General features: G+C 39.5%; 1 protein-coding gene across 8 annotated transcripts in view; it reads left to right on the top strand.

Moving 5' to 3' along the window:
• The window catches only part of RPS6KC1 (ribosomal protein S6 kinase C1), a 219,633-nt gene that overhangs the window by 11,276 nt on the left and 180,689 nt on the right, over positions 1-27,668 (top strand). For 6 of the 8 annotated variants that reach the window (XM_030935919.1, XM_030935918.1, XM_010372946.2 and 3 more), the window contains 2 exons: positions 8,719-8,754; positions 15,086-15,206. In XM_030935919.1, coding sequence (XP_030791779.1) covers positions 8,719-8,754; positions 15,086-15,206 — 157 coding nt within the window. Of the gene's footprint in view, positions 1-8,357; positions 8,409-8,718; positions 8,755-15,085; positions 15,207-27,668 lie in introns of those variants that run through there. The other 2 variants (XM_030935921.1, XM_030935916.1) reach the window with 2 other exon arrangements.

The raw sequence follows: 27,668 nt of genomic DNA, 5'->3' as shown, positions 1-27,668 counted from the left end.
GTCGCCAGGCTGGAGTACAGCGGCGTGATCTTGGCTTACTGCAACCTCTGCCTCTCGGGTTCAAGCCATTCTCCTGCCTCAGCCTCCCCAGCAGCTGGGACTACAGGCACGCCCCATCACACCCAGCTAATTTTTGTATTTTTAGTAGAGACAGGGTTTCACCGTGTTGGCCAGGATGGTCTCGATCTCTTGACCTTGTGATCTGCCAGCCTTGGCCTCCCAAGGTGCTGGGATTACAGGCGTGAGCCACTACACCTGGCCAAGACAGTGCTTTTGACCTGACTTTTAAGGAAACCTGGAGATATTTATTAAGAAGTAGATAGAGTAAGTTAGCATACTGGAAACGATTTCAGAGACCCAGTGACAATGTGACCTGTTGATTGTTATGGAACTGACTTAGGCCAAGCCTCAAAGTCTGATCTTTGTTTTCAGAATAGGCAAGGGGGCTGACTTTGGGTCTTTTATTTTACTTTGATTTAGTACTGAGCTGGCAGAAAAAGCAGTTCATGGGCAGTGCCAACATCATTATTAAGACCCCATTCATTTTAGTTCCAAGCCCCTTGTTTTTTTTTCTGCTTTTCCAAAGTGGTTCTTCAATTTCTGTATATTAGTTGACTTATAAGACACAGGGTTTACCTAACTGTAATGCCTATAGGCATTTTGTCAGAGATATTTTGTCAGGAATATTACCTGAATACTTGGAATTTTAATCTTGAGGAGAGCCAAGTGACTTACGTTCTAGAGAGAGCACTTTGGAGTCATGGAGTTGTGAGATCTGGTCCTGCCTCTGTTATTTGATTGAGTCTCTTTTCTAGGTCTTTGGTTATTTCATCTTACCAAGCATGGTTGTTGTGATTTTTGAATAAAGTAGAGTATTTAATTTCTTAGCACAGTAAGAGATAGTTACTTTTGCTTTGAGACATATTTTTCTAAATTCATAATTTGCTGTTCATGAACATAGGCAGATGGACTACAAAAATTGTGGTAGTATTTCTCTAGTGCTTCAAATTTTAGTGGGTGTTGCACTAAATAAATAATGAGGATGATAATAATAATAAATAACATAAAAATAAAAAGTTTAGTGACTAGATGTCTTTGGGAAATACTATGTATCTTCCTTTTGGGGATTTACTAGGCATATTAGTGTATTAAAGGTTTGAAGAATTATTCTGTAAACAACATTCCCTTCTTAAACAGAGGTAAACTGAATTGATTACTAAGCCCTTCCTGTGAGAGCACTGATTTTAAAGAATACTGGTATTCCATGTAACATGGTTTGTGAAGCACTGCTGTTGTTGGGTAATACTTTTTAAAAATTTTTTGTGTTTTTAGTAGAGGGTAAGGTAATACTTTTTAAGATGACTTGGTGATAAATTTCTAAAAAGCAAGAAGCTTTTCAAGATACATAGTACTAACTGAGTCAGTGGCAGTTAATGCTTGCAGTGGAAATTTGTGAACTTTATTTTTATTTTTATTTATTTTTTTTGAGACGGAGTTTTACTCTGTCACCCAGGCTGGAGTGCAATGGCATGATCTTGGCTGTCTGCAACCTCCGCCTCTCTGATTCGAACAGTTCTAGTGCCTCAGCCTCCTGAGTAGTTGGGACTACAGGTGCATGCCACTGCACCCGGCTCATTTTTGTATTTTTGGTAGAGGTGGGGTTTCACCTTGTTGGCCCAGCTAGTCTTGAACTTGTGACCTCAGGTCATCCACCTGCCTTGGCCTCCCAGAATGTTGGGATTATAGACGTGAGCCACTGGGCCTGGCCAAATTTGTCAGCTTTTTTTTTTTTTTGAGACAGAGTTTCGCCCTTGTTGCCCAGGCTGGAGTGCGATGGCGCGATCTCAGCTCACTGCAACCTCCACCTTCCAGGTTCAAGCGATTCTCCTGCCTCAGTCTCCCTAGTAGCTGGGATTATAGATGGATGCCACAACGCCTAGCTGATTTTTATATTTTTAGTAGAGATGGGGTTTCACCATGTTGGTCAGGCTGGTCTCAAACTCCTGACCTCAGGTGATCCTCCCACCTTGGCCTCCCGAAGTGCTGAGATTACAGGCACGAGCCACTACACCCGGCCTTTGTGAACTTTTCTTTTTTTGAGATGGAGTCTCGCTCTTTTGCCCAGGCTGGAGTGCAGTGGTGTGATCTCAGCTCACTGCAAGCTCCGCCCCCGGGGTTCATGCCGTTCTCCTGCCTCAGCCTCGCGAGTAGCTGGGACTACAGGCACCCGCCACCACGCCTGGCTAATTTTTTGTATTTTTAGTAGAGACGGGGTTTCACCGTGTTAGCCAGGATGGTCTCGATCTCCTGACCTTCTGATCTGCCCGCCTTGGCCTCCCAAAGTGCTGGGATTACAGGCGTGGGCCACCGTGCCCGGTCTTTTTTTTTTTTTTTGAGGCAGAGTCTTGCTCTGTTTCCCAGGCTGGAGTGCAGTGGTGCGATCTCGGCTCCCTGCATCCTCTGCCTCCTGGGTTCAAGCGATTCTCCTGCCTCAGCCTCCCGAGTAGCTGGGATTACAGACGCCTGCCACCGTGCCTGGCTAAGTTTTGTATTTTTAGTAGAGATGGGATTTCACCATCTTGGCCAGGCTGGTCTTGAACTCCTGACCTCGTGATCCACCCACCTCAGCCTCCCAAAGTGCTGGGATTACAGGCTTGAGCCACCACGCCCGGCCCTTTGTGAACTTTTAATGAAAGCAATCACTGTTTTAAATTCCAACTTTTGTGGAATTTATTGGTTGAACTTTATGACAAACTCTCTTGAAATTTTTCCAGAGAAAAATTACTGAGTGCTAGCTCAGTTTTATTCATTGTCAGTATGGTTATATTCTTCCCTCTGATTTCTGATTGATATTCTTATTTTTCATTAACTTTTCAGTCACGGAAGATAATTACACAGAAAGAGTTGTTACTCATGGATGTTTGCACTCAATTCACATTATCCTAAACATTTTGTGGTTTTGGTTTCCATTTTGGGGGACACATTTGTAAAGTATTAAAAATGAGATGACACATTTGGGAATACTGAATCCCTAATAGTGGGGTACTAAGTAGTTGAAGTTGATAATGTATTTGGGAAGTGATTGTATTTTTATAATGCAGTCGTGTAAGAATCAGACCTAGTATATTCTCCATTGTACTGCAGTACCTGGCAGCAGAGTAGGCACTAATATGTGTTGAATAGGTGAAATAAACAAAAACCTAATGGTGATGGAATTTTATGGAAATAAGTAAACTTCATTATTGCTGAAAATACCACAGATAAATAGAGGGAGGCAGTGTAATGTAGTGGAAAGAGCACTAGACCAGGAGTCAGACAGTTGAAGATCTCATTCTAACTTTGAAGGTGAATAGCCATGTGACTTTAGACAGGACTCTGAACCACCTTGTTTTCTTATCTGTAAAAGGGGAAGTCATAATAACTACTCCTGCCTAACTCATAGGTTGTTGAGAAAATGAAGTGATTCATTAATATAAAATTCCTTGCAAATGTAAATGTACAAAGTCAAGTTTTCCCTATGCCTAGCACAGTGCCTTGAACAGTATTAGCACAAATATAGACTGTTAATAATAAAAAGGAGGCTGAAATACAAGAGTTTAAAGCTGATTCTTGGAGTGCTCACAGAATACTAGGGGGCAGAAGGATGAAGAATAACCTGCAAAAGAGAAGCAAAAGCACTAGAGAGGAAAGAGGAGAATCAGGGAAGTATAACCCTGTACTTTTAAGACACAATTTTCACTAAACTTTAGGCTTGTCAGGTAATACCTGAGTAGCTTTTGCTTTGATTTTCCAAACCCTGTCTAACTTTCCTCCTTCTTTATGAAGTGTTTGGTGAGCACAGAGTAGTTTCTTTTGTAAGCCTAAAATTAAAGACCTTCACTTAGGTAGTTATACTTCAACTTTGATTTTCTGTATGTTGCTTAATAATCATGAGTTACTTTTGTTACCGAAACACAGGGGTTCCATCTAGGTCCTGCTGCTTGTCACACAGAAAGCAATCTCTGAGACAATGAGTATTGCTAAGGAAGCCGGCTTTAATCAGGTGCTGCAGCCAAGGAGATGTTCAGATCCATTTCCCTGAGTGACTAAAATTAGGAGTTTATATAGCAGGGAGGAAATGTGATTATGTATGGGAAAACAGGAACTACGAAGGGTTAAGGAAGCCATCGTGATGGATGAGAGGTCTGGCATCTCATTGTTTGGATGCAGTGATCTGGTGAATTTCAGTTCATTTGATTCTGTAAAAGGAAAATAAATCTTGGGGCCCCCAAATCACTAAGCTAAAGGTAAAAGTCAAGTTGGGAACTGCTTAGGGCCAACCTGCCTCCCATTCTCTTCAAATTCACCCCTCGGCTCACTGAGATAACTATTAATACATACCAGATCGCCTCATTTGGAGAGACTAATCAGAAACTCAAAAGAATACAGCCGGATGGGTACGGTGGCTCACGCCTGTAATCCCAGCACTTTGGGAGGCCGAGGTGGGCGGATCACAAGGTCAGGAGATCGAGACCACGGTGAAACCTCGTCTCTACAGTAAAAAATACAAAAAAAAAAATTAGCCGGGCGCGGTGGCGGGCACCTGTAGTCCCAGGTACTCAGGAGGCTGAGGCAGGAGAATGGCGTGAACCCAGGAGGCAGAGCTTGCAGTGAGCCGAGATCGCTCCACTGCACTCCAGCCTGGGGGACAGAGCAAGACTCTGTCTCAAAAAAAAAAAGAATACAGCCATTTATCTTTTATCTACCTGCGACCTGAAAGCTCCCTCCCCACGTCGAGTTGTCCCACCTTCACCTCGAGTTGTCCCACCTTTCTGGACTGAACCAGTGTATATCTTACACATATTTATTCATGTCTTATGTCTCCCTAAAATGTATAAAATCAAGCTATGCCCCTACCACCTTGTCACATGTTGTCAGGATCTCCTGAGGCTGTGTTACCGGCACAGATCCTCAACCTTGGCAAAATAAACTTTCTAAATTAACTCAGACCTGTCTCAGATTATCGGGGTTCACAATATTAATACTTTTTGAGAAGCCTGAAGGCCCTTTCCTGAAGGTAACTCTGATAAAACAAATGTTAAGTTTCAAGCTTTATTACCAGAAGGGTCAGTTTCCATGTTTATCCAAAAAAACCTGTCCATGGGACTGTTGGGTCAGTTTCACTTTTATTATCAAGAAGATTATTAAAAGTCTTACATCACTAAACCATGACTGGTTGACTGCTTTTGGGATGCCACTTTGCTCTGCACAGTGAGGATTCAGTGTCATGGGAAGGATCTAGGATGAAGTGTTTCTCAATCTGTTGCTTAGCACACTACTGTTATCTGAGGTATGGAAATACATTTGGGAAATACACCCTCCTCCGCTCTGCACTTCCCTCCCACCCCACCACTGTGTACCACTCGATTGTGAACTCCAGGAAGAAAGGGACTTGCTCACCGATGTAATCCAGCACATAGATGTATGTAAACCACAAAGAGGACAGCTGAGAAATAATAATCAAATTTGTTATTTCTGATAAGATGGTTTTAATATTGTGGCTGTTGTTAGGGGATGGCTAATGGGTTTTTGTTTGTGCAGTACACATGTATTTGATTTCCAGGATGGGCTCATCTGAAGAACACCCAAAATGTGATACTTCTAATATGTATGCCAAACTAAGAAATAAGTTCTTCCGTCTCAAAAATATCATTTGCTTCTATTAAGGAAGATTATTTAAAATAGTTAAGATACCTTAATATATTTATAAATTCAGGAAATGTATTAAATTGAGAAAAACATACATTGTGAAATTTTAAGTACATTTGAATAGATCTTGCTGTGAATGATCATATGTTGTTTTTGGTGGGTGGATTATTAGTGGATTGGTTATCCATGACTTTTCTTCTCAATACATTTCATAAAAATGTAAGAAACGGCAGGGCACAGTGGCTCACGCCTATAATCCCAGCACTTTGGGAGGCTGAAGCAGGTGGATCATGAAGACAAGAGATCGAGACCATCCTGGCCAACATGGTGAAACCCCATCTCTACTAAAAATACAAAAATAGCTGGGCATGGTGGCACTTATCTGTAGTCCTAGTTACTTGGGAGGCTGAGGCAGGAGAATCGCTTTAACACGGGAGGCGGAGGTTGCAGTGAGCTGAGATCGCACCACTGCACTCCAGCTTGGGCGACAGAGCGAGACTGTCTCAAAAAAAAAAAAAGAAAGAAAGAAAGAAATGCTTATAAGAAGCAAAATTAGTCATACTATATGAAATACTATACTTTTGGAAAGCTGTGTGTGAGGGGACAGGCTGGTATTTGAAAGTAATAGTTAAAATCAAATATTTGAATAATGTATAGTTGTTAGTTACCTTTTGTAGTCTCTAATACTAAATCTGTGTTGTCTAATTTGATAGCCATTAACCACATGTAGCTATTTTGATTTAAATTTAAATTAAGGCCTGCAGTGGCTCACACCTATAATCCTAGCACTGTGGGAGGCTGAGGTGCGAGGATTGCTTGAGCCCAGGAATTTGAGACCAGCCTGGGCAACATAGGGAGACCCCCATCTCTACCAAAAAAAAAAAAAAAGTGTGTGTGTGTGTGTGTGTATATATGTGTGTGTGTGTGTGTGTGTATGCCGACTGTGGTGTTGTGTGCCTGTAGTTCCAGCTACACAAGAGGCTGAGGGGGGAGGATCAGTTGAGTCCAGGAGTTTGAGGCTGCAGTGAGCTGTGATCCTGCCATGGCACTGTAGCCTGGGTGAGAGAGTGAGACCCTGTCTCTTTAAAAAAAAGTTTTTTCTGAATTAATTTAAATGAAATAAAATTAATGTAGTTTCTCAAAGTAGCCATATTTCATGGGCTCAGTAGCCACACACATGTGGCTAGTGGTGGCGGTGTTGAACACTGCAAATAGAGAACATTTTTTTCCATTATCACAGAAAGTTCTATTGCATAGCACTTTTGTATAAATTAATGAAAATTGCTACAAGATTTCACCAACTTTATATATTCTGAAAGTTGGAGAATAGAGTGCAAGATACTTGTTCTCCGGAATTCTTAGGTGGGACCGTTTATAATGGTTAACCTGTCTGGTAGGGGACAGAGGGAACTTTTAAATTATAGAGTTCTTGCTATGTTCTTATTTGTTGTTCACAACAGCCAGGCCAGGCAGTTAGTATTATCTCCATTTCATAGATGAGATCAAACCTGTAAGTGGAGGAACTGTAATTTGAACCAAGGTTTGTCTGAGTGTAAATCCTCCATTTTTTGTTCTTGTTTTGGACTTAGGGGTGGTGCTGAATGGATTCTAATCCCTAGTTCATGGTGTATTGTCATTGGCTATCAAAGACCCTTTTCTTCCTCACACTCATAGGCAACCATTTTAATGCGTGTTTGATTTATCTTTTTTTAAAATTTTTTTTAAAGTGAAAGCAAGTTTATTAAGAAAATAAGGGAATAAAGAATGGCTACTCCATAGGCAGAACAGCCCGATTTATCTTTTTGTTTATTTTTGCAAGATACACCATTGTAGCTTCAAAACTGTTAATTTGACACTTACATGGATGGTACTGTATTATATAATCTGAGATTTTCCTAATTTAGGATGCTGTTTGATGATTAAACACCTAGCCTTTTCAAAAGTTTTGTGAAAAAAATCTTTTTACCTGGTGTTAGACTTTTTGGCCTTTGTAATCAGAGAAGTCTGAAAGAATCTCCTGTTTTCCTCTTTGCTTAGGGAGTATTGATAGAAGGATCATTTGTCCCTGAATATTTGTAAATAATTTATATTACTTTTGTTTTCTTCATCATTAGGCAGCCAGTAATTACTTCTCATACTTCTCACATAGTGCATCTGAGCATTGTAGCTGCTTTTTTTTAATTGAAATTTTTATTGTGCTAATTGTAGATTCATATACAGTTGTAAGAAATAATGTAGAGAGATTCCTTGTACACTTTGCCCAAGTGCAGCTGCTTTTTATGCTTCTAATTTGTATGTAGGCTTGCTGGGAAGGGGAGATGTAAACAAGCTTGTTAGAATTATGTTAATTAAGAGTAAAGGCCGGACACTTTTTCTTAAGAATATAGTGAATATATGAACTTTAGCATGTGGACTTACTTTTAGCTGCTTTTTTGCTTAAGTTTTAGTATTGTTAAAATAACATTTTTAGCCAAATTAAATTTAAAGAGTTTAATTGAGCAAAGAATGATTCACAAATTGGTCAGTCTCCTCAGTCAGTTTAGGTCCAGAGAGACGCCAGCACAGCCACGTGGTGGAAAATTTATGGGCAGAAAAAGGAAAGTGATGTACAGAAACCGAAACTGAAACAGCTGCATTGGTTCCAACTAAGCATTTGCTTTATTTGAACACTGTTCGAACAGTTGGCCCCCTTCGGCCAAAACTTGGTGATTGGCACCAGAGTAGGTTACTGTCTTTTTACACATCTATTTACATATCTGTTTCTCCGTTCATTATGTACAGAGAAACTTTTAGGCCAAACTTAAAATATGTAGCCTAAGGGAGGTAACTTTAGGTTAAGCTTGATTTCACAGTATGTATTTCAGATAGTGAAGTTATTATATAGCTGAGTTTTGGATAAATGATATAGTTTTTTTTTTTTTTTAAAGTAAATTGAATTTTTCATACAAATACTATTGCAGGTTAATTATACAAATATGAAATCTTAAATTTTGATAATGATTAGAGATTTCTATGTATGTTTTGTTTTAGGTTGTTTCTCGAAGAAATCCAGAGGATGTCCAGGAGGTAACATTTATATGCAGATTTTATTTTATGTATTTGATAAAAATTTAATTAAATGCTTTTTTTTGAGGAAATCGCCTGAATCATTTATACATCAATCTCTTTTTTTCTGAGACAGAGTTTCGCTCTTGTTGCTCAGGCTGGAGTGCAGTGGCACGATCTCGGCTCACTGCAACCTCCACTTCCCAGGTTCAAGCAATTCTCCTGCCTCAGCCTCCTGAGTAGCTGGGATTACAGGCATCTGCCACCACGCCCAGCTATTTTTGTATTTTTAGTAGAGAGAGGGTTTCACCATGTTGGCCAGGTTGTTCTCGAACTCCTGACCTCAGGTGATCCACCCGCTTGTCCTCCCAAAGTGCTGGGATTACAAATGTGAGCCACTGTGCCCGGCCTGTACATCAGTCTTTATATGTTTGCGTGAAGATTGTCTTCAGTTCACAAAACAGTAGCTGAAGTGTCCTATTTGAGACCTACTAAAAGTGTTAAGTTTTAGTAGGTGTTAAGTTATATAAATAAGAATTTAATGAATTATGGTGCTGTTTACTAAGTGATAATTGTTATGGTAACTGGTGTTTACAAGATGTCGGTATCACTCACGGGTCCCTATTTACCCATTTCAAGATCATAATGCCTGTGTAATAAAAAGTATTTGGTAACTAATACTTATTTTAAAGATTCTAACAGTAAATTATGGGTCTCCAACTACTTTCACTTTTATGTTGAATTGACATGTTGACATCTTGGAAAACTGCTTTAGGCATAGATGTTTCTTTTTTTAAAACTTTTTAAGTTAGTAAGTTCTTTTGCAGATTCTTCTGTGCATTTTTTCCTTCTTTCTATAGTGATACCAACATGTTATGCTTTGCTTAATATTGTGGAATTCTCTGTATTTACTTTGCGCTTGTTGTACATCTTTAGGAATCCTTACTGAGGAGCTTGCTGCATTGAATGTTTCTTGACTTACTTTCATTTTAGTCTCTGCTCATTTTCACTAAGACTAGAAGGAAATATATAGGAATTTTTCCCCCTTCCCTAATGTGTTTAAAACAGATACTTTAAGTTTACAGTGCTGATTCTGCAACAGTGTTTTTTTTTCCCCACAATTAAATATGAATGTCTTTGGGTGGTAGGTTCTTTCTGTTTAGCCACAGGTCTCACTACTCTACAGAAAATACCTGGCTTGATTCATACATTGAAGGTGACTGTTTGGTACTGGTTGGTATGAGTGTATGGCCCCAGGTTTAGATAATATTTAATGTTTTTTTTTTTTTTTTTTGAGACGGAGTCTCACTGTGTCGCCCAGGCTGGAGTGCAGTGGCACGATCACTGCAAGCTTCATTCACCTCCTGGGTTCACACCATTCTCCTGCATCAGCCTCGCAAGTAGCTGGGACTACAGGCGCCCGCCATCACGCCCGGCTAATTTTTTGTATTTTTAGTAGAGACAGGGTTTACACTATGTTAGCCAGGATGGTCTTCATCTCCTGACCTCGTGATCCACCCACCTTGGCCTCCCAAAGTGCTGGGGTTACAGGCATGAGCCACCGCGCCCGGCTGATAATATTTAAATTTTATACGTTATCATTTCTGGCTATGTCTGATTTCATAGTTGTTTTTGTCCTATGATTTAAAACAGACATATTTTTATACAAAAATTCAGCTGGGCATGGTGGCAGGTGCCTGTAATCCTAGCTACTTGGGAGGCTGAGGCAGGAGAATTGCTTGAACCTGGGAGGCAAAGGTTGCAGTGAGCTGAGATCGCATCTCTGCACTCCAGCCTGAGCGACAGAGACTCTGTCTCAAAAAAAAAAAAATAAATAAATAAATAAAAAGAAAAGATTTAATATGATTTTCCTGAATTTTCCTGATGGGTTTTAAGACAATTCCTTCATCAGGAAACAGGAAGAATATTGTAATATTGTTATTTTGAAAGAAATATATATATATATATGTATCAGTGAAAGTAATTTGCACTGTTGATTAAAGTACTTTTCTGTCTTGTATCAATTGATGAGTGTGAACTAGTCTTTAGATTTCTAGTTTACAACTCTTAAAATTGAAAATGGGTGTATTTCCTTTGAATGCACTGTCTGATTGCTGTGCTGTAGTTTGTAGCTTGATGTTCCCATTTTCCAGGGAGAATCCTGAACCAACCTATCCATGAACATACTCTCTGCCATTTTCTTAGTCCTTTTTTCGGGAAAACTCTTTTATAATAACAACTGTTGGTGAACCTTTCATCAGAAAACTCTTGTAAGTGTCTTTTAGTTAGACAATTGCATGGTTCTTTGTTAGAAGTGGTATAAATTTTTAAAAGTCTTCTATTTAGTTGGCTTCTGAAAATATAGGATAATCTTGAAATTATAACAGCACTTTTTTTAGTTTCCCATTTAGTGTATTTAAACATTGGAATTCTCATTTGGGAGAGGAATTCACCCCGTGGAGTTTGTTTTTCACTTCCTTTCACTTTCCCTTTCCATTAACTTATTCATGTATTACTGCTTTAGACTATAGTAAGGCTTCACAAGGGCTAGTGAGGACTAGATGTACTGATAGTTCCACCAAATATAGGGCTAGTAATACGCTAGCCTTATAAAATGGGAGAAATTTTGTTGTTTTTCTTTTATCTATACCTTGGCACATGCCACCACATATCAGTGTTATCTTCCTAAGAATGCTAAACAATCTGTGCTCTCATTCAGTAGATTGTGTAGAACATGAATAGACAGCAGAAAAGTGAAGAAGAGATGGTTTTGAACCCCTTACCCTTTTTTAAACAAATTAACCTATACCTGTTTCTTTCTACAGGTAGGGTATTTCACTGGTGAAATTTGGGGAAGGAAAAGAACTGAAATAGGACTTTCTATGTATTATGTTGGAAATCTCTAACTTTTAAATCCTTTTTTAAAAAAATAGTTTTATTATTTATTTATTATTTTTATTTATTTATTTCTTGAGATGGAGTCTCGCTCTGTCACCCAGGCTGGAGTGCAGTGGCGTGATCTCGGCTCACTGCAACCTCTGCCTCCCAGGCTCAAGTGATTCTCCTACCTCAGCCTCCTGAATAGCTGGGACTACAGGCACCCGCCACCATGCCTGGCTGATTTTTGTATTTTTAGTAGAGACGGGGTTTTACCATGTTGGCCAGGCTGGTCTCAAACTGCTGACCTCAGGTGATCTCGGCCTCCCAAAATGCTGTGATTACAAGTGTGAGAAAAAATCATTTTAGAAAATAAGTACACACTCATATATCAATGAAATATATCAAGGGAAAGGAAAGGCTCTTGAACAGAGGGAAAAGAAAATTCTTAAGCAAATGGTATGGTAGTGCTGTTGATTGTAGGAAGAGATAATCCAGCAAATTTTAAATATTAATACTATGCGAGAGTGAAAAGGACAAAGTTAATTCAATTGGTGGTTCTGTAAAATACAGGAATCTAAAAGGTTTTTGGTGTTATTAAGTGTAATTATCTGAAAAGGAAACATTTATGTAAAAAATATTTAAGGGAATGTTTTTAATGAAAATTAAGTTTTTATTTGTATTTTTTATATGGTTATCACTGAATTAATATTTCATTGAGACATTTTCTTCAGAGTGATTTTAATAAATAAGGAATTTGTGGAGACTTGGTTCAGTAAAGAAATAGGTGTTATAGACCTATTTTTCCCGATGGGAAAGTACTGAACATTAATTCGGGAAAATAATTTCTATATGTGTCTTTGAGGACTTTGTGTGGTCCAGGTATGAACATCAGTACTTGCTGTTGTAGTGGAAGTATACCTTTGTTCACTTTTGTATTTTGAAGATTTCTGGAAACTTCAAAACTCAGAAGGAGTAAGAAGAAAAGGAGGCAGTGGATGTGACATTTTGCGATGCTGTTAGGTATTTTGGTTTTGCAGCCATAGGGTTGAGAAGAAGGAATATGAGAGTGAATAAATTAGGGCATGGTGAAGAAACACAGATTCTCATTTGGGGGTTCTAATTCTTGCTTTGACAGACTATCTACTGGTTCATATACCATGGTATTTTAATAATTATCATGATTAAATTGTTGAATTTTGCCCCTTACGTTTCTCTTGCAGTATTTAAAAAAGACCTTAACTAGAATAAAATATTTATCTGCAAATCTAATTGTTTCCATGAGCTACAGTCTTTTGAATAACTTTCATGTCCAGGTCATAATGACCTTAACCTTAGGTAATGTCCGGTTTATAATGACATTCACTTTATATAAGGTACTGCTTACATAAGCCCATCACCCATTTCTCCTTTAATTCCTTGGCAATGTAGTACAATTGTATTTTGATATATTTTAAAAATACAAAAATAACAATATTTTGTTCCCATCATTTCATTGTTAGAATCCTCACATCTCATTGCACATGCTGAGAAACCTTTCCTGAGTGATTACTGCCTGTCTGCTACTGATCTTTTAATCTATGGGTTAATAGGTCCTGCTCAGTTCTTGCTCTTCAACCCTAAACCTGTCTATCTCATTGAATAGCTCCAAGCAGCTCCCTCACGAACTCCTAAGTTAAATGTGTTGAAAATTGAACCTCTTTCTTGCCTCGGAACTGCTGCTTCTTCCTTGCTGTTCACTTCAGGGCATGGCACCACCATTCTGTAGCAAAACTTACTACACAGCTATTTATTCTTCAGTGTTCTTCAGTTTATTTATCATTTTAGGCAAATACTGAGTATGTACTTTTGTTTAAAAATTGCCTAAATTAATTGCCTTCATTTAGTAATATATACTTGACATCTCACTCTCCTTTTAGAAACTTCACCCCCAGTTCCCTCCCCTTTTTTAAAAATTTTTATCAGTCTACTGACCACTTCCCTTCAGAACTCTCTAAGGTAGTACTTTTTGTGAAGGCTTCTCAGACGTACAAGTCTGATTTAGGTACTACATCTGCAGCACTCTTGAGCTGCCCCTCTCAGCATTTTTCAAGCCATCTTATGATGTTGTTGTTTTATGATGTGTTGGCTTATTCTTCCTAACTAGGCTGTGAACTGTTTGAAGGCAGGGCCTGTATTTCCCTTGTCTTCATACTTTGTGACAATATGATGCTTAGTGGAAAGTAGGGCCATAGAAATATTTGTTTTGGTGACTCTTTTTGTTGTTGAGTAAATGAATACAAAGGAAGCATCAGGAGGAAGCAGTTTTTGAAAAATGAATTCATATTATAGTCTGCCTAGCCTCCTAGGATTATAACTGTATTAAAAACAATAAACATTAAGGTAGAATTTTTGGCAGCATGAAAAAGTTTGCTGAAGAATTTTATACATGCAGAGGGTAGGTTTTTTGGCAAGAATCTCTTAAATCACACCTGATTACCTGCTTGACCTGTTATTTGCTCATTGGCATTATACTCTATTGTACATGAAAAACTTGTTAGAAAAGTTTGTTAGAACTGAGATGGTTAAGCTTTTCAGAAGTAAAGACCCCAGTATCTGAAGTAATGGGATTTAAAACTCAATTTTACCCTATTTTCTAGAGATCGAGGGGCTGAATCTGTGATATCAAGGCCATGTTTCAAATCCTTTTTCTTTACAAGGTTTTTTGATTTTTTTAAATATAATCTGAGTAAGGTTAAATAATAATTCAGACTAATGAAGGAAAACACACTTTTACATGTTGTCTAATCTAGGTGATAGTTTTGTTTTGTTTTTAAAAATATACTAATTTTAATGATGTTCTGGTCAGGATTCAGCTTGCCTGCAGACATCTTATTACTAGTGTAAATTAAGATTTATGACATGAAAGTCCATGTTAATTGCTTACTGCATAGCTATTTCTTCGGTGTTACTCAGTTTATCCTTTTAGGCAAATACTGAGTATGTACTTTTGTTTAAAAATTGCCTAAATTAATTGTTTTATCTTTATAAATGTATTATTTTGAGAAAGAATACATGTTTTGACATCTAACTCATTTGTAGGCCAATTGTAATTGGTTTTTGAGCAGATGAAGTGACATTTTATATAGAATACATCTTCTCCATATTGGGTTGAATATTTTTCCAGTGTGAATAAAACCATACTTGTTTAAAATGAAAATTTGAAACCAAAACAGAATAGTTTGAGGAAGAATTGCCACTTTACATGTAATATATTTTTACTTTTTTTTTTTTGTGCCCCTGGTCAGCAGGAATCTGCCTTATATTTTTAAAGCAAATACTATTAGTTAATTTCAGTCAGTTAATCATATTGGTTAGGACATGTGTTTGCCTTTGCATGACAATTTTGAATACTTTAATGAAAAGATTATTTGTTGTTCAGATATCTGAGCCTAAATGGTTATGAGATACATGTTTAATTTTTTTCTCTCTTTAGATAATTGTATGGAAGAGATATAGTGATTTTAAGAAACTACACAAAGAACTATGGCAAATTCACAAAAACTTATTCCGACATTCAGAATTGTTTCCTCCATTTGCTAAAGGAATAGTGTTTGGTAAGTGATAATTTTGAAATTGTAATTTAAAAAAGTGATAATTCATTTTATATATATACTGAACTCTAACATAACTACACTATGAAGTCAGAAGCCCCTTTGCTTATTGAGATAATTCATATTGTTCAGCAAGCACTTGAAATTGTCTTTTCTTCTTCTTGTTATAGTTTTGTGTACCCAGAATATATTTACTCTTCCCATCTGTGAAACAAAACAACTTCAGTTCCAACCAACCAAATAAAAAACCCTGTTGTCAAAATAATTGGTGTAGTTTCTGTCCCCTGTCTGGATTTTGACTGGGAATATAGAATATTCATGTGTTTTTTTTTCTATAACTGTAACGTAAATGTTCTTATAGGGACAGAATTTTTTTATTTTGAAATGGAGTCTTGTTCTGTCACCTAGGCTGGAGTGCAGTGATGCAATCTTGGCTCACTGCAACCTCAACCTCCTGGGTTCAAGTGATTCTCCTGCCTCAGCCTCCCGAGTAGTTGGGATTACAGGCACCTGCCACCACGCCCGGCTCATTTTTGTATTTTTAGTAGAGATGAGGTTTCACCATGTTGGCCAGGCATGGTGAAACTGACCTCCTCACCTTAACCGGTCCGCCTGCCTTGGCCTCCCAAAGTGCTGGGATTACAGGCATGAGCCAGAACATTTTATCCTGTTACTTTTTGCAACCAATTTCTGCATATGGAATTGCAGAGTCAATGTATATGCACATTTATTTTTCAAACTAGACAGTTTTTTTTTCAGGTTATGAAAGTAGTATATGCAAATAACTCAGATGGTGCAGAAAAATACTTAAAACTTAAATAGAAAGAAATTCAACAATAATACCATCTCCTAGATAGTATAATATTTTGGCATATTATTGTAGACTGTGAGTGTGTGTGTGTGGCGTATTTTTGTGCTTATGAATATGTGTATGCCTATTTACCCATCTATGTATAGAAACCTCAAAAATGGAATCTTGCTATGTATGATTTTGTAACCTGGTTTTATAAAACAGTATATACATTTTTTCTTTATTTTTTATATGACAGTATATTATGATTGTCTTTTCATGTCAATAAAAAGATCTGTATTACTAATTTTAATACGTACATAGTATTCCAGTTTTTGAACTGATTTATTAACCAGTCTTCTACTGGTATATTACTTTTGGCCTTTTGCTGTTATAAATAACATCACAGTTAATATTCTTATTCATACATTACTGTGCTGGTATACAGTAGGGTGAATTCCTGGGAGGAGAATTACTCATTCAAGGGGTCTGCATATATTTGAGACTTTTGATGCATATTGCCTCTTTTTTTTTTTTTATTATACTTTAAGTTCTAGGGTACATGTGCATAACATGCAGGTTTGTTACATATGTATACTTGTGCCATGTTGGTGTGCTGCACCCATCAACTCATCAGCACCCATCAATTCATCATTTATATCATGTATAACTCCCAATGCAATCCCTCCCCCCTCCCCCCTCCCCATGATAGGCCCCAGTGTGTGATGTTCCCCTTCCCGAGTCCAAGTGATCTCATTGTTCAATTCCCACCTATGAGTGAGAACATGCGGTGTTTGGTTTTCAGTTCTTGTGATAGTTTGCTAAGAATGATGGTTTCCAGCTGCATCCATGTCCCTACAAAGGACACAAACTCATCCTTTTTTATGGCTGCATAGTATTCCATGGTGTATATGTGCCACATTTTCTTAATCCAGTCTGTCACAGATGGACATTTGGATTGATTCCAAGTCTTTGCTATTGTGAGTAGTGCCGCAATAAACATACGTGTGCATGTGTCTTTGTAGTAGAATAATTTATAATCCTTTGGGTATATACCCAGTAGTGGGATGGCTGGGTCATATGGTACATCTAGTTCTAGATCCTTGAGGAATTGCCATACTGTTTTCCATAATGGTTGAACTAGTTTACAATCCCACCAACAGTGTAAAAGTGTTCCTATTTCTCCACGTCCTCTCCAACACCTGTTGTTTCCTGACTTTTTAATGATTGCCATTCTAACTGGTGTGAGATGGTATCTCATTGTGGTTTTGATTTGCATTTCTCTGATGGCGAGTGATGATGAGCATTTTTTCATGTGTCTGTTGGCTGTATGAATGTCTTCTTTTGAGAAATGTCTGTTCATATCCTTTGCCCACTTTTTGATGGGGTTGTTTGTTTTTTTCTTGTATATTTGTTTGAGTTCTTTGTAGATTCTGGATATTAGCCCTTTGTCAGATGAGTAGATTGCAAAAATTTTCTCCCATTCTGTAGGTTGCCTGTTCACTCTGATGGTAGTTTCTTTTGCTGTGCAGAAGCTCTTTAGTTTAATTAGATCCCATTTGTCAATTTTGGCTTTTGCTGCCGTTGCTCTTGGTGTTTTAGACATGAAGTCCTTGCCCATGCCTATTTCCTGAATGGTACTACCTAGATTTTCTTCTAGGGTTTTTATGGTATTAGGTCTAACATTTAAGTCTCTAACTCATCTTGAATTAATCTTCGTATAAGGAGTAAGGAAAGGATCCAGTTTCAGCTTTCTACTTATGGCTAGCCAATTTTCCCAGCACCATTTATTAAATAGGGAATCCTTTCCCCATTTTTTGTTTCTCTCAGGTTTGTCAAAGATCAGATGGCGGTAGATGTGTGGTATTATTTCTGAGGACTCTGTTCTGTTCCATTGGTCTATATCTCTGTTTTGGTACCAGTACCATGCTGTTTTGGTTACTGTAGCCTTGTAGTATAGTTTGAAGTCAGGTAGCGTGACGCCTCCAGCTTTGTCCTTTTGACTTAGGATTGTCTTGGCAATGCGGGCTCTTTTTTGGTTCCATATGAACTTTAAAGCAGTTTTTTCCAATTCTGTGAAGAAACTCATTGGTAGCTTGATGGGGATGGCATTGAATCTATAAATAACCTTGGGCAGTATGGCCATTTTCACGATATTGATTCTTCCTATCCATGAGCATGGTATGTTCTTCCATTTGTTTTGTGTCCTCTTTTATTTCACTGAGCAGTGGTTTGTAGTTCTCCTTGAAGAGGTCCTTTACATCCCTTGTAAGTTGGATTCCTAGGTATTTTATTCTCTTTGAAGCAATTGTGAATGGAAGTTCATTCATGATTTGACTCTCTGTTTGTCTGTTACTGGTGTATAAGAATGCTTGTGATTTTTGCACATTAATTTTGTATCCTGAGACTTTGGTGAAGTTGCTTATCAGCTTAGAGATTTTGGGCTGAGACAATGGGGTTTTCTAAATATACAATCATGTCATCTGCAAACAGGGACAATTTGACTTCTTCTTTTCCTAACTGAATACCCTTGATTTCTTTCTCTTGCCTGATTGCCCTAGCCAGAACTTCCAACACTATGTTGAATAGGAGTGGTGAGAGAGGGCATCCCTGTCTTGTGCCAGTTTTCAAAGGGAATTTTTCCAGTTTTTGCCCATTCACTATGATATTAGCTGTGGGTTTGTCATAAATAACTCTTATTATTTTGAGGTACATTCCATCAATACCGAATTTATTGAGCGTGTTTAGCATGAAGGGCTGTTGAATTTTGTCAAAAGCCTTTTCTGCATCTATTGAGATAATCATGTGGTTCTTGTCTTTGGTTCTGTTTATATGCTGGATTACGTTTATTGATTTGCGAATGTTGAACCAGCCTTGCATCCCAGGGATGAAGCCCACTTGATCATGGTGGATAAGCTTTTTGATGTGCTGCTGAATCCGGTTTGCCAGTATTTTATTGAGGATTTTTGCATCGATGTTCATCAGGGATATTGGTCTAAAATTCTCTTTTTTTGTTGTGTCTCTGCCAGGCTTTGGTATCAGGATGATGTTGGCCTCATAAAATGAGTTAGGGAGGATTCCCTCTTTTTCTATTGATTGGAATAGTTTCAGAAGGAATGGTACCAGCTCCTCCTTGTACCTCTGGTAGAATTCAGCTGTGAATCCATCTGGTCCTGGACTTTTTTTGGTTGGTAGGCTATTAATGATTGCCTCAATTTCAGAGCCTGCTATTGGTCTATTCAGGGATTCAACTTCTTCCTGGTTTAGTCTTGGGAGAGTGTAAGTGTCCAGGAAATTATCCATTTCTTCTAGATTTTCTAGTTGATTTGCGTAGAGGTGTTTATAGTATTCTCTGATGGTAGTTTGTATTTCTCTGGGATTGGTGGTGATATCCCCTTTATCATTTTTTATTGCGTCTATTTGATTCCTCTCTCTTTTCTTCTTTATTAGTCTTGCTAGCGGTCTGTCAATTTTGTTGATCTTTTCAAAACACCAACTCCTGGATTCATTGATTTTTTGGAGGGTTTTTTGTGTCTCTATCTCCTTCAGTTCTGCTCTGATCTTAGTTATTTCTTGCCTTCTGCTAGCTTTTGAATGTGTTTGCTCTTGCGTCTCTAGTTCTTTTAATTGTGATGTTAGAGTGTCAATTTTAGATCTTTCCTGCTTTCTCTTGTGGGCATTTAGTGCTATAAATTTCCCTCTACACACTGCTTTAAATGTGTCCCAGAGATTCTGGTATGTTGTATCTTTGTTCTCATTGGTTTCAAAGAACATCTTTATTTCTGCTTTCATTTCATTATGTACCCAGTAGTCATTCAGGAGCAGGTTGTTCAGTTTCCATGTGGTTGAGCGGTTTTGATTGAGTTTCTTAGTCCTGAGTTCTAGTTTGATTGCACTGTGGTCTGAGAGACAGTTTGTTATAATTTCTGTTCTTTTACATTTGCTGAGGAGTGCTTTACTTCCAATTATGTGGTCAATTTTGGAATAAGTGTGATGTGGTGCTGAGAAGAATGTATATTCTGTTGATTTGGGGTGGAGAGTTCTATAGATGTCTATTAGGTCCGCTTGGTGCAGAGGTGAGTTCAATTCCTGGATATCCTTGTTAACTTTCTGTCTCGTTGATCTGTCTAATGTTGACAGTGGAGTGTTGAAGTCTCCCATTATTATTGCATGGGAGTCTAAGTCTCTTTGTAAGTCTCTAAGGACTTGCTTTATGAATCTGGGTGCTCCTGTATTGGGTGCATATATATTTACGATAGTTAGCTCTTCCTGTTGAATTGATCCCTTTACCATTATGTAATGGCCTTCTTTGTCTCTTTTGATCTTTGATGGTTTAAAGTCTGTTTTATCAGAGACTGGGATTGCAACCCCTGCTTTTTTTTTGTTCTCCATTTGCTTGGTAGATCTTCCTCCATCCCTTTATTTTGAGCCTATGTATGTCTCTGCATGTGAGATGGGTCTCCTGAATACAGCAGACTGATGGGTCTTGACTCTTTATCCAGTTTGCCAGTCTGTGTCTTTTAATTGGAGCATTTAGTCCATTTACATTTAAGGTTAATATTGTTATGTGTGAACTTGATCCTGCCATTATAATATCAACTGGTTATTTTGCTCATTAGTTGATGTAGTTTCTTCCTAGCCTCGATGGTCTTTACATTTTGGCATGTTTTTGCAATGGCTGGTACCGGTTGTTCCTTTCCATGTTTAGGGCTTCCTTCAGGGTCTCTTGTAAGGCAGGCCTGGTGGTGACAAAATCTCTAAGCATTTGCTTATCTGTAAAGGATTTTATTTCTCCTTCACTGATGAAACTTAGTTTGGCTGGATATGAAATTCTGGGTTTAAAATTCTTTTCTTTAAGAACGTTGAATATTGGCCCCCACTCTCTTCTGGCTTATAGAGTTTCTGCCGAGAGATCTGCTGTTAGTCTGATGGGCTTCCCTTTGTGGGTAACCCAACCTTTCTCTCTGGCTGCCCTTAAGATTTTTTCCTTCATTTCAACTTTGGTGAATCTGGCAATTATGTGTCTTGGAGTTGCTCTTCTGGAGGAGTATCTTTGTGGCGTTCTCTGTATTTCCTGAATTTGAATGTTGGCCTGCCCTACTAGGTTGGGGAAGTTCTCCTGGATGATATCCTGAAGAGTGTTTTCCAAGTTGGTTCCATTTTCCCCCTCACTTTCAGGCACCCCAATGAGATGTAGATTTGGTCTTTTTACATAATCCCATACTTCTTGCAGGCTTTGTTCATTTCTTTTTCTTCTTTTTTCTTTTGGTTTCTCTTCTCGCTTCATTTCATTCATTTGATCCTCAATCGCTGATACTCTTTCTTCCGGTTGATCAAGTCGGTTACTGGCGCTTGTGCATTTGTCACGTATTTCTCGTGTCATGGTTTTCATCTCTGTCTTTTCGTTTATGACCTTCTCTGCATTAATTAGTCTAGCTGTCAATTCTTCCACTCTTTTTTCAAGATTTTTAGTTTCTTTGCGCTGGGTACGTAATTCCTCCTTTAGCTCTGAGAAGTTTGATGGACTGAAGCCTTCTTCTCTCATCTCGTCAAAGTCATTCTCTGACCAGCTTTGATCCGTTGCTGGCGATGGGCTGTGCTCCTTTGCAGGGGGAGATGCGCTCTTATTTTTTGAATTTCCAGCTTTTCTGCCCTGCTTTTTCCCCATCTTTGTGGTTTTATCTGTGTCTGGTCTTTGATGATGGTGACGTACTGATGGGGTTTTGGTATAGGTGTCCTTCCTGTTTGATAGTTTTCCTTCTGACAGTCAGGACCCTCAGCTGTAGGTCTGTTGGAGCTTGCTTGAGGTCCACTCCAGACCCTGTTTGCCTGGGTATCAGCAGCAGAGGTTGCGGAAGATAGAATATTGCTGAACAGCGAGTGTACCTGTCTAATTCTTCCTTTGGAAGTTTCCTCTCAGGGGTGTACTCCACCCTGTGAGGTGTGGGGTGTCAGACTGCCCCTGGTGGGGGATGTCTCCCAGTTAGGCTACTCAGGGGTCAGGGACCCGCTTGAGCAGGCAGTCTTTCCCTTCTCAGATCTCAACCTCCGTGTTGGGAGATCCACTGCTCTCTTCAAAGCTGTCAGACAGAGTCGTTTGCGTCTGCAGAGGTTCTGCTGCTTTTTTGTTGTTGTTTTTTATCTGTGCCCTGTCCCCAGAGGTGGAGTCTACAGAGACAGGCAGGTTTCCTTGACCTGCTGTGAGCTCCACCCAGTTCGAGCTTCCCAGCGGCTTTGTTTACCTACTTAAGCCTCAGCAATGGCGGGCGCCCCTCCCCCAGCCTCGCTGCTGCCGTTTCGGTTAGATCGCAGACTGCTGTGTTAGCAATGAGGGAGGCTCTGTGGGCGTGGAACCCTCCCGGCCAGGTGTGGGATATATTCTCCTGGTGTGCCCATTTGCTTAAAGCGCAGTATTGGGGTGGGAGTTACCCGATTTTCCAGGTGTTGTGTGTCTCCGTTCCCCTGGCTAGGAAAAGGGATTCCCTTCCCCCTTGCGCTTCCCAGGTGAGGCGATGCCTCGCCCTGCTTCAGCTCTCTCTGGTCGGGCTGCAGCAGCTGACCAGCACCGATTGTCTGGCACTCCCTAGTGAGATGACCCCAGTACCTCAGTTGAAAATGCAGAAAGCACCGGTCTTCTGTGTCTCTCGCGCTGGGAGTTGGAGACTGGAGCTGTTCCTATTTGGCCATCTTGCTCCGCCCCCTATGTGTTATCTGCCTCATTGTTTTAAATAATTGTAGCATCATTGTCCTTTATACATTGGAAAAACTTTTAAATTATTATTATTATTATTATTTTTTGAGACAGAGTATCACTCTGTCACCCAGGCTGGAGTACAGTGGTGTGATCTTGCTCACTGTAGCCTTGACTTCCTGGGCTCAGGGGATTCTCCTACCTTGGTTTCCCAGGTAGCTGGGACTATAGGCGCACATCACCATGCCTAGCTAATTTTTCTATTTTTGTAGAAATGGAGTTTCACCACGTTTCCCGGGCTGGTCTTGAACTCCTGGGCTTAAGCGATCTGCCTACCTCAGCCTCCCAAAGTGCTGGGATTAAAGGTGTGATCCACTGCGCCTGGCAGGTAACTTTTAAAGAGGCATGTGGCTAAGTAAAATAAAAACAAAACAAAACAAAGGTAGTATTGAAGAATATACAATAAAAACAAGTTTCCTGCTCCTTCCCTCCACCCAGTTTTGCTTCCAGACATAACTGAATTTTATTCCTATTTTTTGTTTTTCAAGTACTTTTTTCTGTATCTGTAATAAGCCTATACCATTTTTTCTTTTTTCTTTTCTTTTTTTTTAAAGATGGAATTTTGCTCTTGTCGCCCGAACTGTAGTGCAGTGGAGTGATCTCGGCTCACTGCAACCTCTGCCTCCCGGGTTCAAGCGATTCTCCTGCCTCAGCCTCCTGAGTAGCTGGGACTACAGGCATTTACCACCACACCCAGCTAATTTTTGTATTTTTAGTAGAGACAGGGTTTCTCCATGTTGTTCAGGCTGGTCTTGAACTCCCGACCTCATGATCCGCCCACCTTGGCCTCCCGAAGTTCTGGGATTACAGGCGTGAGCCACTTCGCCTGGCCCATTTTTTCTTGATTTAACAACTTTTACGTATCTATTGACTCACTACTCTGGTGGGTATTTAGCTTGTTTACCCTGTTTCTCTGTATTATTACATAATGTTTTTAGTTCTTCTATTGACTTTCTCATTCCGTAACTGTGGACAATATCATTTGTCTAAGATGATTCTAATAGCATTTTTGATCTTCCTCCTACCTCTTTAGCTCTCTTCCCCACTTAACATTTGAAATCTATACTTATATTTTAACATTTGTCAAAGGTGGTGATATTTATATTCTTTTTATTGGTTATAATTAAGCTTGTAATGTATAGAATAATTCTCAAAGCTGTAATTTAATGAACTTCATTTATAACATTATTATTTTTTGAGACAGAGTCTCACTCTGTCACCCTGGGTGGAGTGCAGTGGTGTGATCACACAGCCTCCACCTCCTGAGTTAAAGCAATCCTTCCACCTCAGCCCCCTGAGAAGCTGGGACTACAGGCACGTGCCACCATGCCAGTCTAATTTTTGTAATTTTTGTAGCAACAGGTTTCCACCATATTGCCCAGGCTGGTCTTTAACACCTGTGCTCAGGCAATCCTCCTGCCTCAGTCTTCGTAAGTGCTGGGATTATAAGCATGAGCCACTGCACCCCGCCTTATAACGTTATTATGACAGAGCAAATATTGTTCATTATAAAGTCAGGTTGTGTACCACAATTACCTTTTGTTCTGCAAGGTTCGATAGTTACAATTACTGTGTCAACATAAGAAAAATGTGTAAGTGAAGTCTCTGTTTTCCTTATACTACATTAGGGAATTGAAATCATGCTACATTTTAGTTTGCTAAATATTTGGACCATGCCTTTTGTGATAGCCAGCCTCCAAGATAGCCTCCTATGATTCTCGCCTCCTGGTATTCACACCTTTGTGTCTTCCCTTCTGTCTTAGTCTGTGTAGTGTTGCTACAAAGGAATAGCCGGGGCTGGGTAACTTATAAAGAAAAGAGGTTTATTTGGCTTATGGTTTTACAGGAGGTAAAAGATGCATGAGGCCTCCATCTGCATCTAGGAAGGGCCTCAGATTGCTTCCACTCATGGCAGAAGGGGAATGAGAGGCCACCACATGGTGAGAGAAGGAAACGAGAGAGAGGAGGAGGTGCCAGGCTTTTTCCAACAGGTTTAGTTCATGGGAACTAAGAGTGAGAACCAGCAAGCCAGTCATGAGACATCCATTCCCGTGATCCAAACATCTCACACCAGGCCTCACCTTGAACATTGGGGATCAGATTTCAACGTGAGACTTGGTGGGGTCAAACACACCATATCTAAACATAGCACTTTCCCAGATTGTACCAGGGTTGGTCTGTGTGACCAATAGCAAAAGTGATGATATATCTCATTCCTGAGATTTGTTTATAAAATACTGTGGCATCTCTCTTAAGGTTTTTTTTTTTTTTTTCCCCCTTTCTCTTTCTCATAACTTGCTCTGAGGGATACCAGCTTTTCCTATGGTAAGAACATTGTGGTAGCATATGAAGAGGCCCACATGGTGAGGAACAGGGGCTTCCAGCCAAAAACTAGTAAGCATGAAACCTGCCACAGCCATGTGAATGAACTTAGGAGCAGATTCTCCAGTCCCAGTTGAACTTCGAGATAACTGCAGCGTTGACTGACACTTAACAGCAATCTCATGAGACGCCTGGGTTAGAGCCACCCAGCCAAGCCACTTTTGAATTCCTGACCCTCAGAGACTGATTGAGATAGTAAATGTTTGTTGTAGGCTACCATGTTTTGGGATAATTTGTTACACAGCAATAACTACTTAATAGACTTTGTAACAAAACTGAAAATGTGGAGAGTGGTTTTGAAATGAGCTGTGGGCTTTGAGGAAAGTGTTGATAAGTGCCTGAAGTACCTTAAATAAGTGATTAATTGGGCCTGGCGCAGTGGCTCATGCCTGTAATCCCAGCACTTTGCGGGGCCGAGGCGGGCGGATCATGAGGTCAGGAGATCGAAACCATCCTGGCTAACATCATGAAACCCCGTCTCAACTAAAAATACGAAAAAAAAAAAAATTAATAAAATTAGCTGGGTGTGGTGGCTGGTGCCTATAGTCCCAGCTACTCGGGAGGCTGAGGCACGAGAATGGCGTGAAACCGCAAGGTGGAGTTTACAGTGAGCCGAGATCGCGTCACTGCACTCTAGCTTGGGCGACAGAGAAAGACTCTGTCTCAAAAAAAAAAAAAAAAAAAAAAAAAAAAAAAGTGATTCATTGGAGCCTCATGGTATTTGGTAAGACTGCAAGTGAGGATTCCCAAGGAAGTTAGGTAATTGTTACTGGAAACTGGACGGAAGATCCCTCTTATGTAGTTGCAGAAAGTTTAGCAACATTGTTGCCTATAGTTATGTGGAAAATTGAAAACGTACCAGATGAACTGGGTAAGCTAGCTGGAGATTTCCACCCAGAGTATTTACAGTGTGGTGCTTCTTGCTGCTCATAGTAAAATGTGACAGGAGAGAGAGAAACTAAAGGAAGGATTGTTAAACAAAAAGGACCTGGGACTTGTTTTGAAAGTGCTGTCTTTCTGGATAGCAGAGAGTACTAAAATTAAGAAATGACTTCTGAGCAAACGTGGCCTAAAGATGAAGCCCAGTGTGAACTAAAATGTTTCTTAAGACCTCAGAAAGACTCAGTCAGACAAAATGCTTTCAGTAGAGATTAAGGTTGTGCCTTACAGAGCCTCTCAAATAGGGCTTCGTGGAAGTGTAAGCCTCAGCCAGCTCAGTAGAAGCCAAAGCTACAGAAGGGTTTAACTTGAGATTTGTGGCTATCACTTTTGTCTAATTGAGTAAACCCCAATAAGAGTCATAGGTGACCCCCCCCAAAAAAAGTTAAAAGTATATATGCAGAAGCATTGTTAGCTTGGACTGACAAGCACAAAAGCAGTACAAAGTGAAAAGAGACTTTTGTCTCCCCCAAATTTTACTGGCAGGAAGGCTAAAAACAACCATGAAGCCATACACCTTGCTCTTTTTCATCGAAAAGGAGGTATGACTCAGAGGGTGGAACCAATAGCTCAGAGGGCAGAGCCATAGCCTTGGAGAATTTATTCCCAGCCTGTGAGCCTTAATCAGAAACTTCTAACATTTGCCCTGCTGGATTTCAGAATTACTATGGACCCATTGATTTCTTTGGGGCTTGCATGTACCCCCTTTTTGTACAGGAATGTCTATAGCAGTTATTCCATGCCTATCCCACTGTTGTATATTGAGTGGGTAGAGGGGAGGTAACTTGTCTATAGTTTCACAGGTTAGGAAGATTGTACTTAAGGGGCTCCTCTTAGGGAATGACACCTGAAGAACCTCAATCACACATGGATCTGACTTACATGATGAGATCCTGGACTTTGAATTGCTGCCATAATGGGATGAGACTTTTGGGGACCTTGGGAGGAGGGTGAGGAGATCTTGTATGTGGGAGGAGTGTGAATCTTTGAGGGCCAAAGAGCGGTCTGTGTTGGCCAGCTTCCAAGATGGCCCCCAGTGGTCTCTGTCTCCTGATATTTATGTTCTTGTGAAGTCCCCTCCCACATTGAACCAGGACTAGTCTGTATGACTAGTAGCATATGCAGAAGGGATGGTATGTCACTTCCAGGATTAGGTTATAAAAAAAGACTGTAGCTTCCATCTTGTGCGCTCATGCTCCCACCTCGCCTCCAAGTGTCATTACATGTTTTGAGGAAACTGGTTGCTGTATGGTGAGAACACTCAGGCAGCCTCTGGAGATGAGGGATGTTTCAAACTTATAGAAAGTTGCAAGAAGAAGAATAGTACAAGAACTGCTGTATACTTTTCAGCCAGATTTACTTACTGTTAAGCTTTTATCCCATTTACTTTATCATTTGCTGGTGTCTCTCTCTTTCTCCTTCCCTTTCTCCCTTTCCCTCTCTTCCTCTATCTCCTCTCTCTCTCCCTCTTCCTCTCTCTTCCCCAGCACACACACATAAAATATATGCACATAATTTTACATTATTTTAAGTTTTAAATTTTTAACTTTTCTTTTTTTGAGACAGGGTCTCACTTTGTTGTCCAGGCTGGAGTGCAGTGTCA

The sequence above is a fragment of the Rhinopithecus roxellana genome, chromosome 8 (assembly GCF_007565055.1).
Source record: "Rhinopithecus roxellana isolate Shanxi Qingling chromosome 8, ASM756505v1, whole genome shotgun sequence".
NCBI classification, from domain to species: Eukaryota; Metazoa; Chordata; class Mammalia; order Primates; family Cercopithecidae; genus Rhinopithecus; species Rhinopithecus roxellana.
Note: the sequence above shows the minus strand (reverse complement) of the source record. Positions and strands in the feature narration are given on the sequence as shown.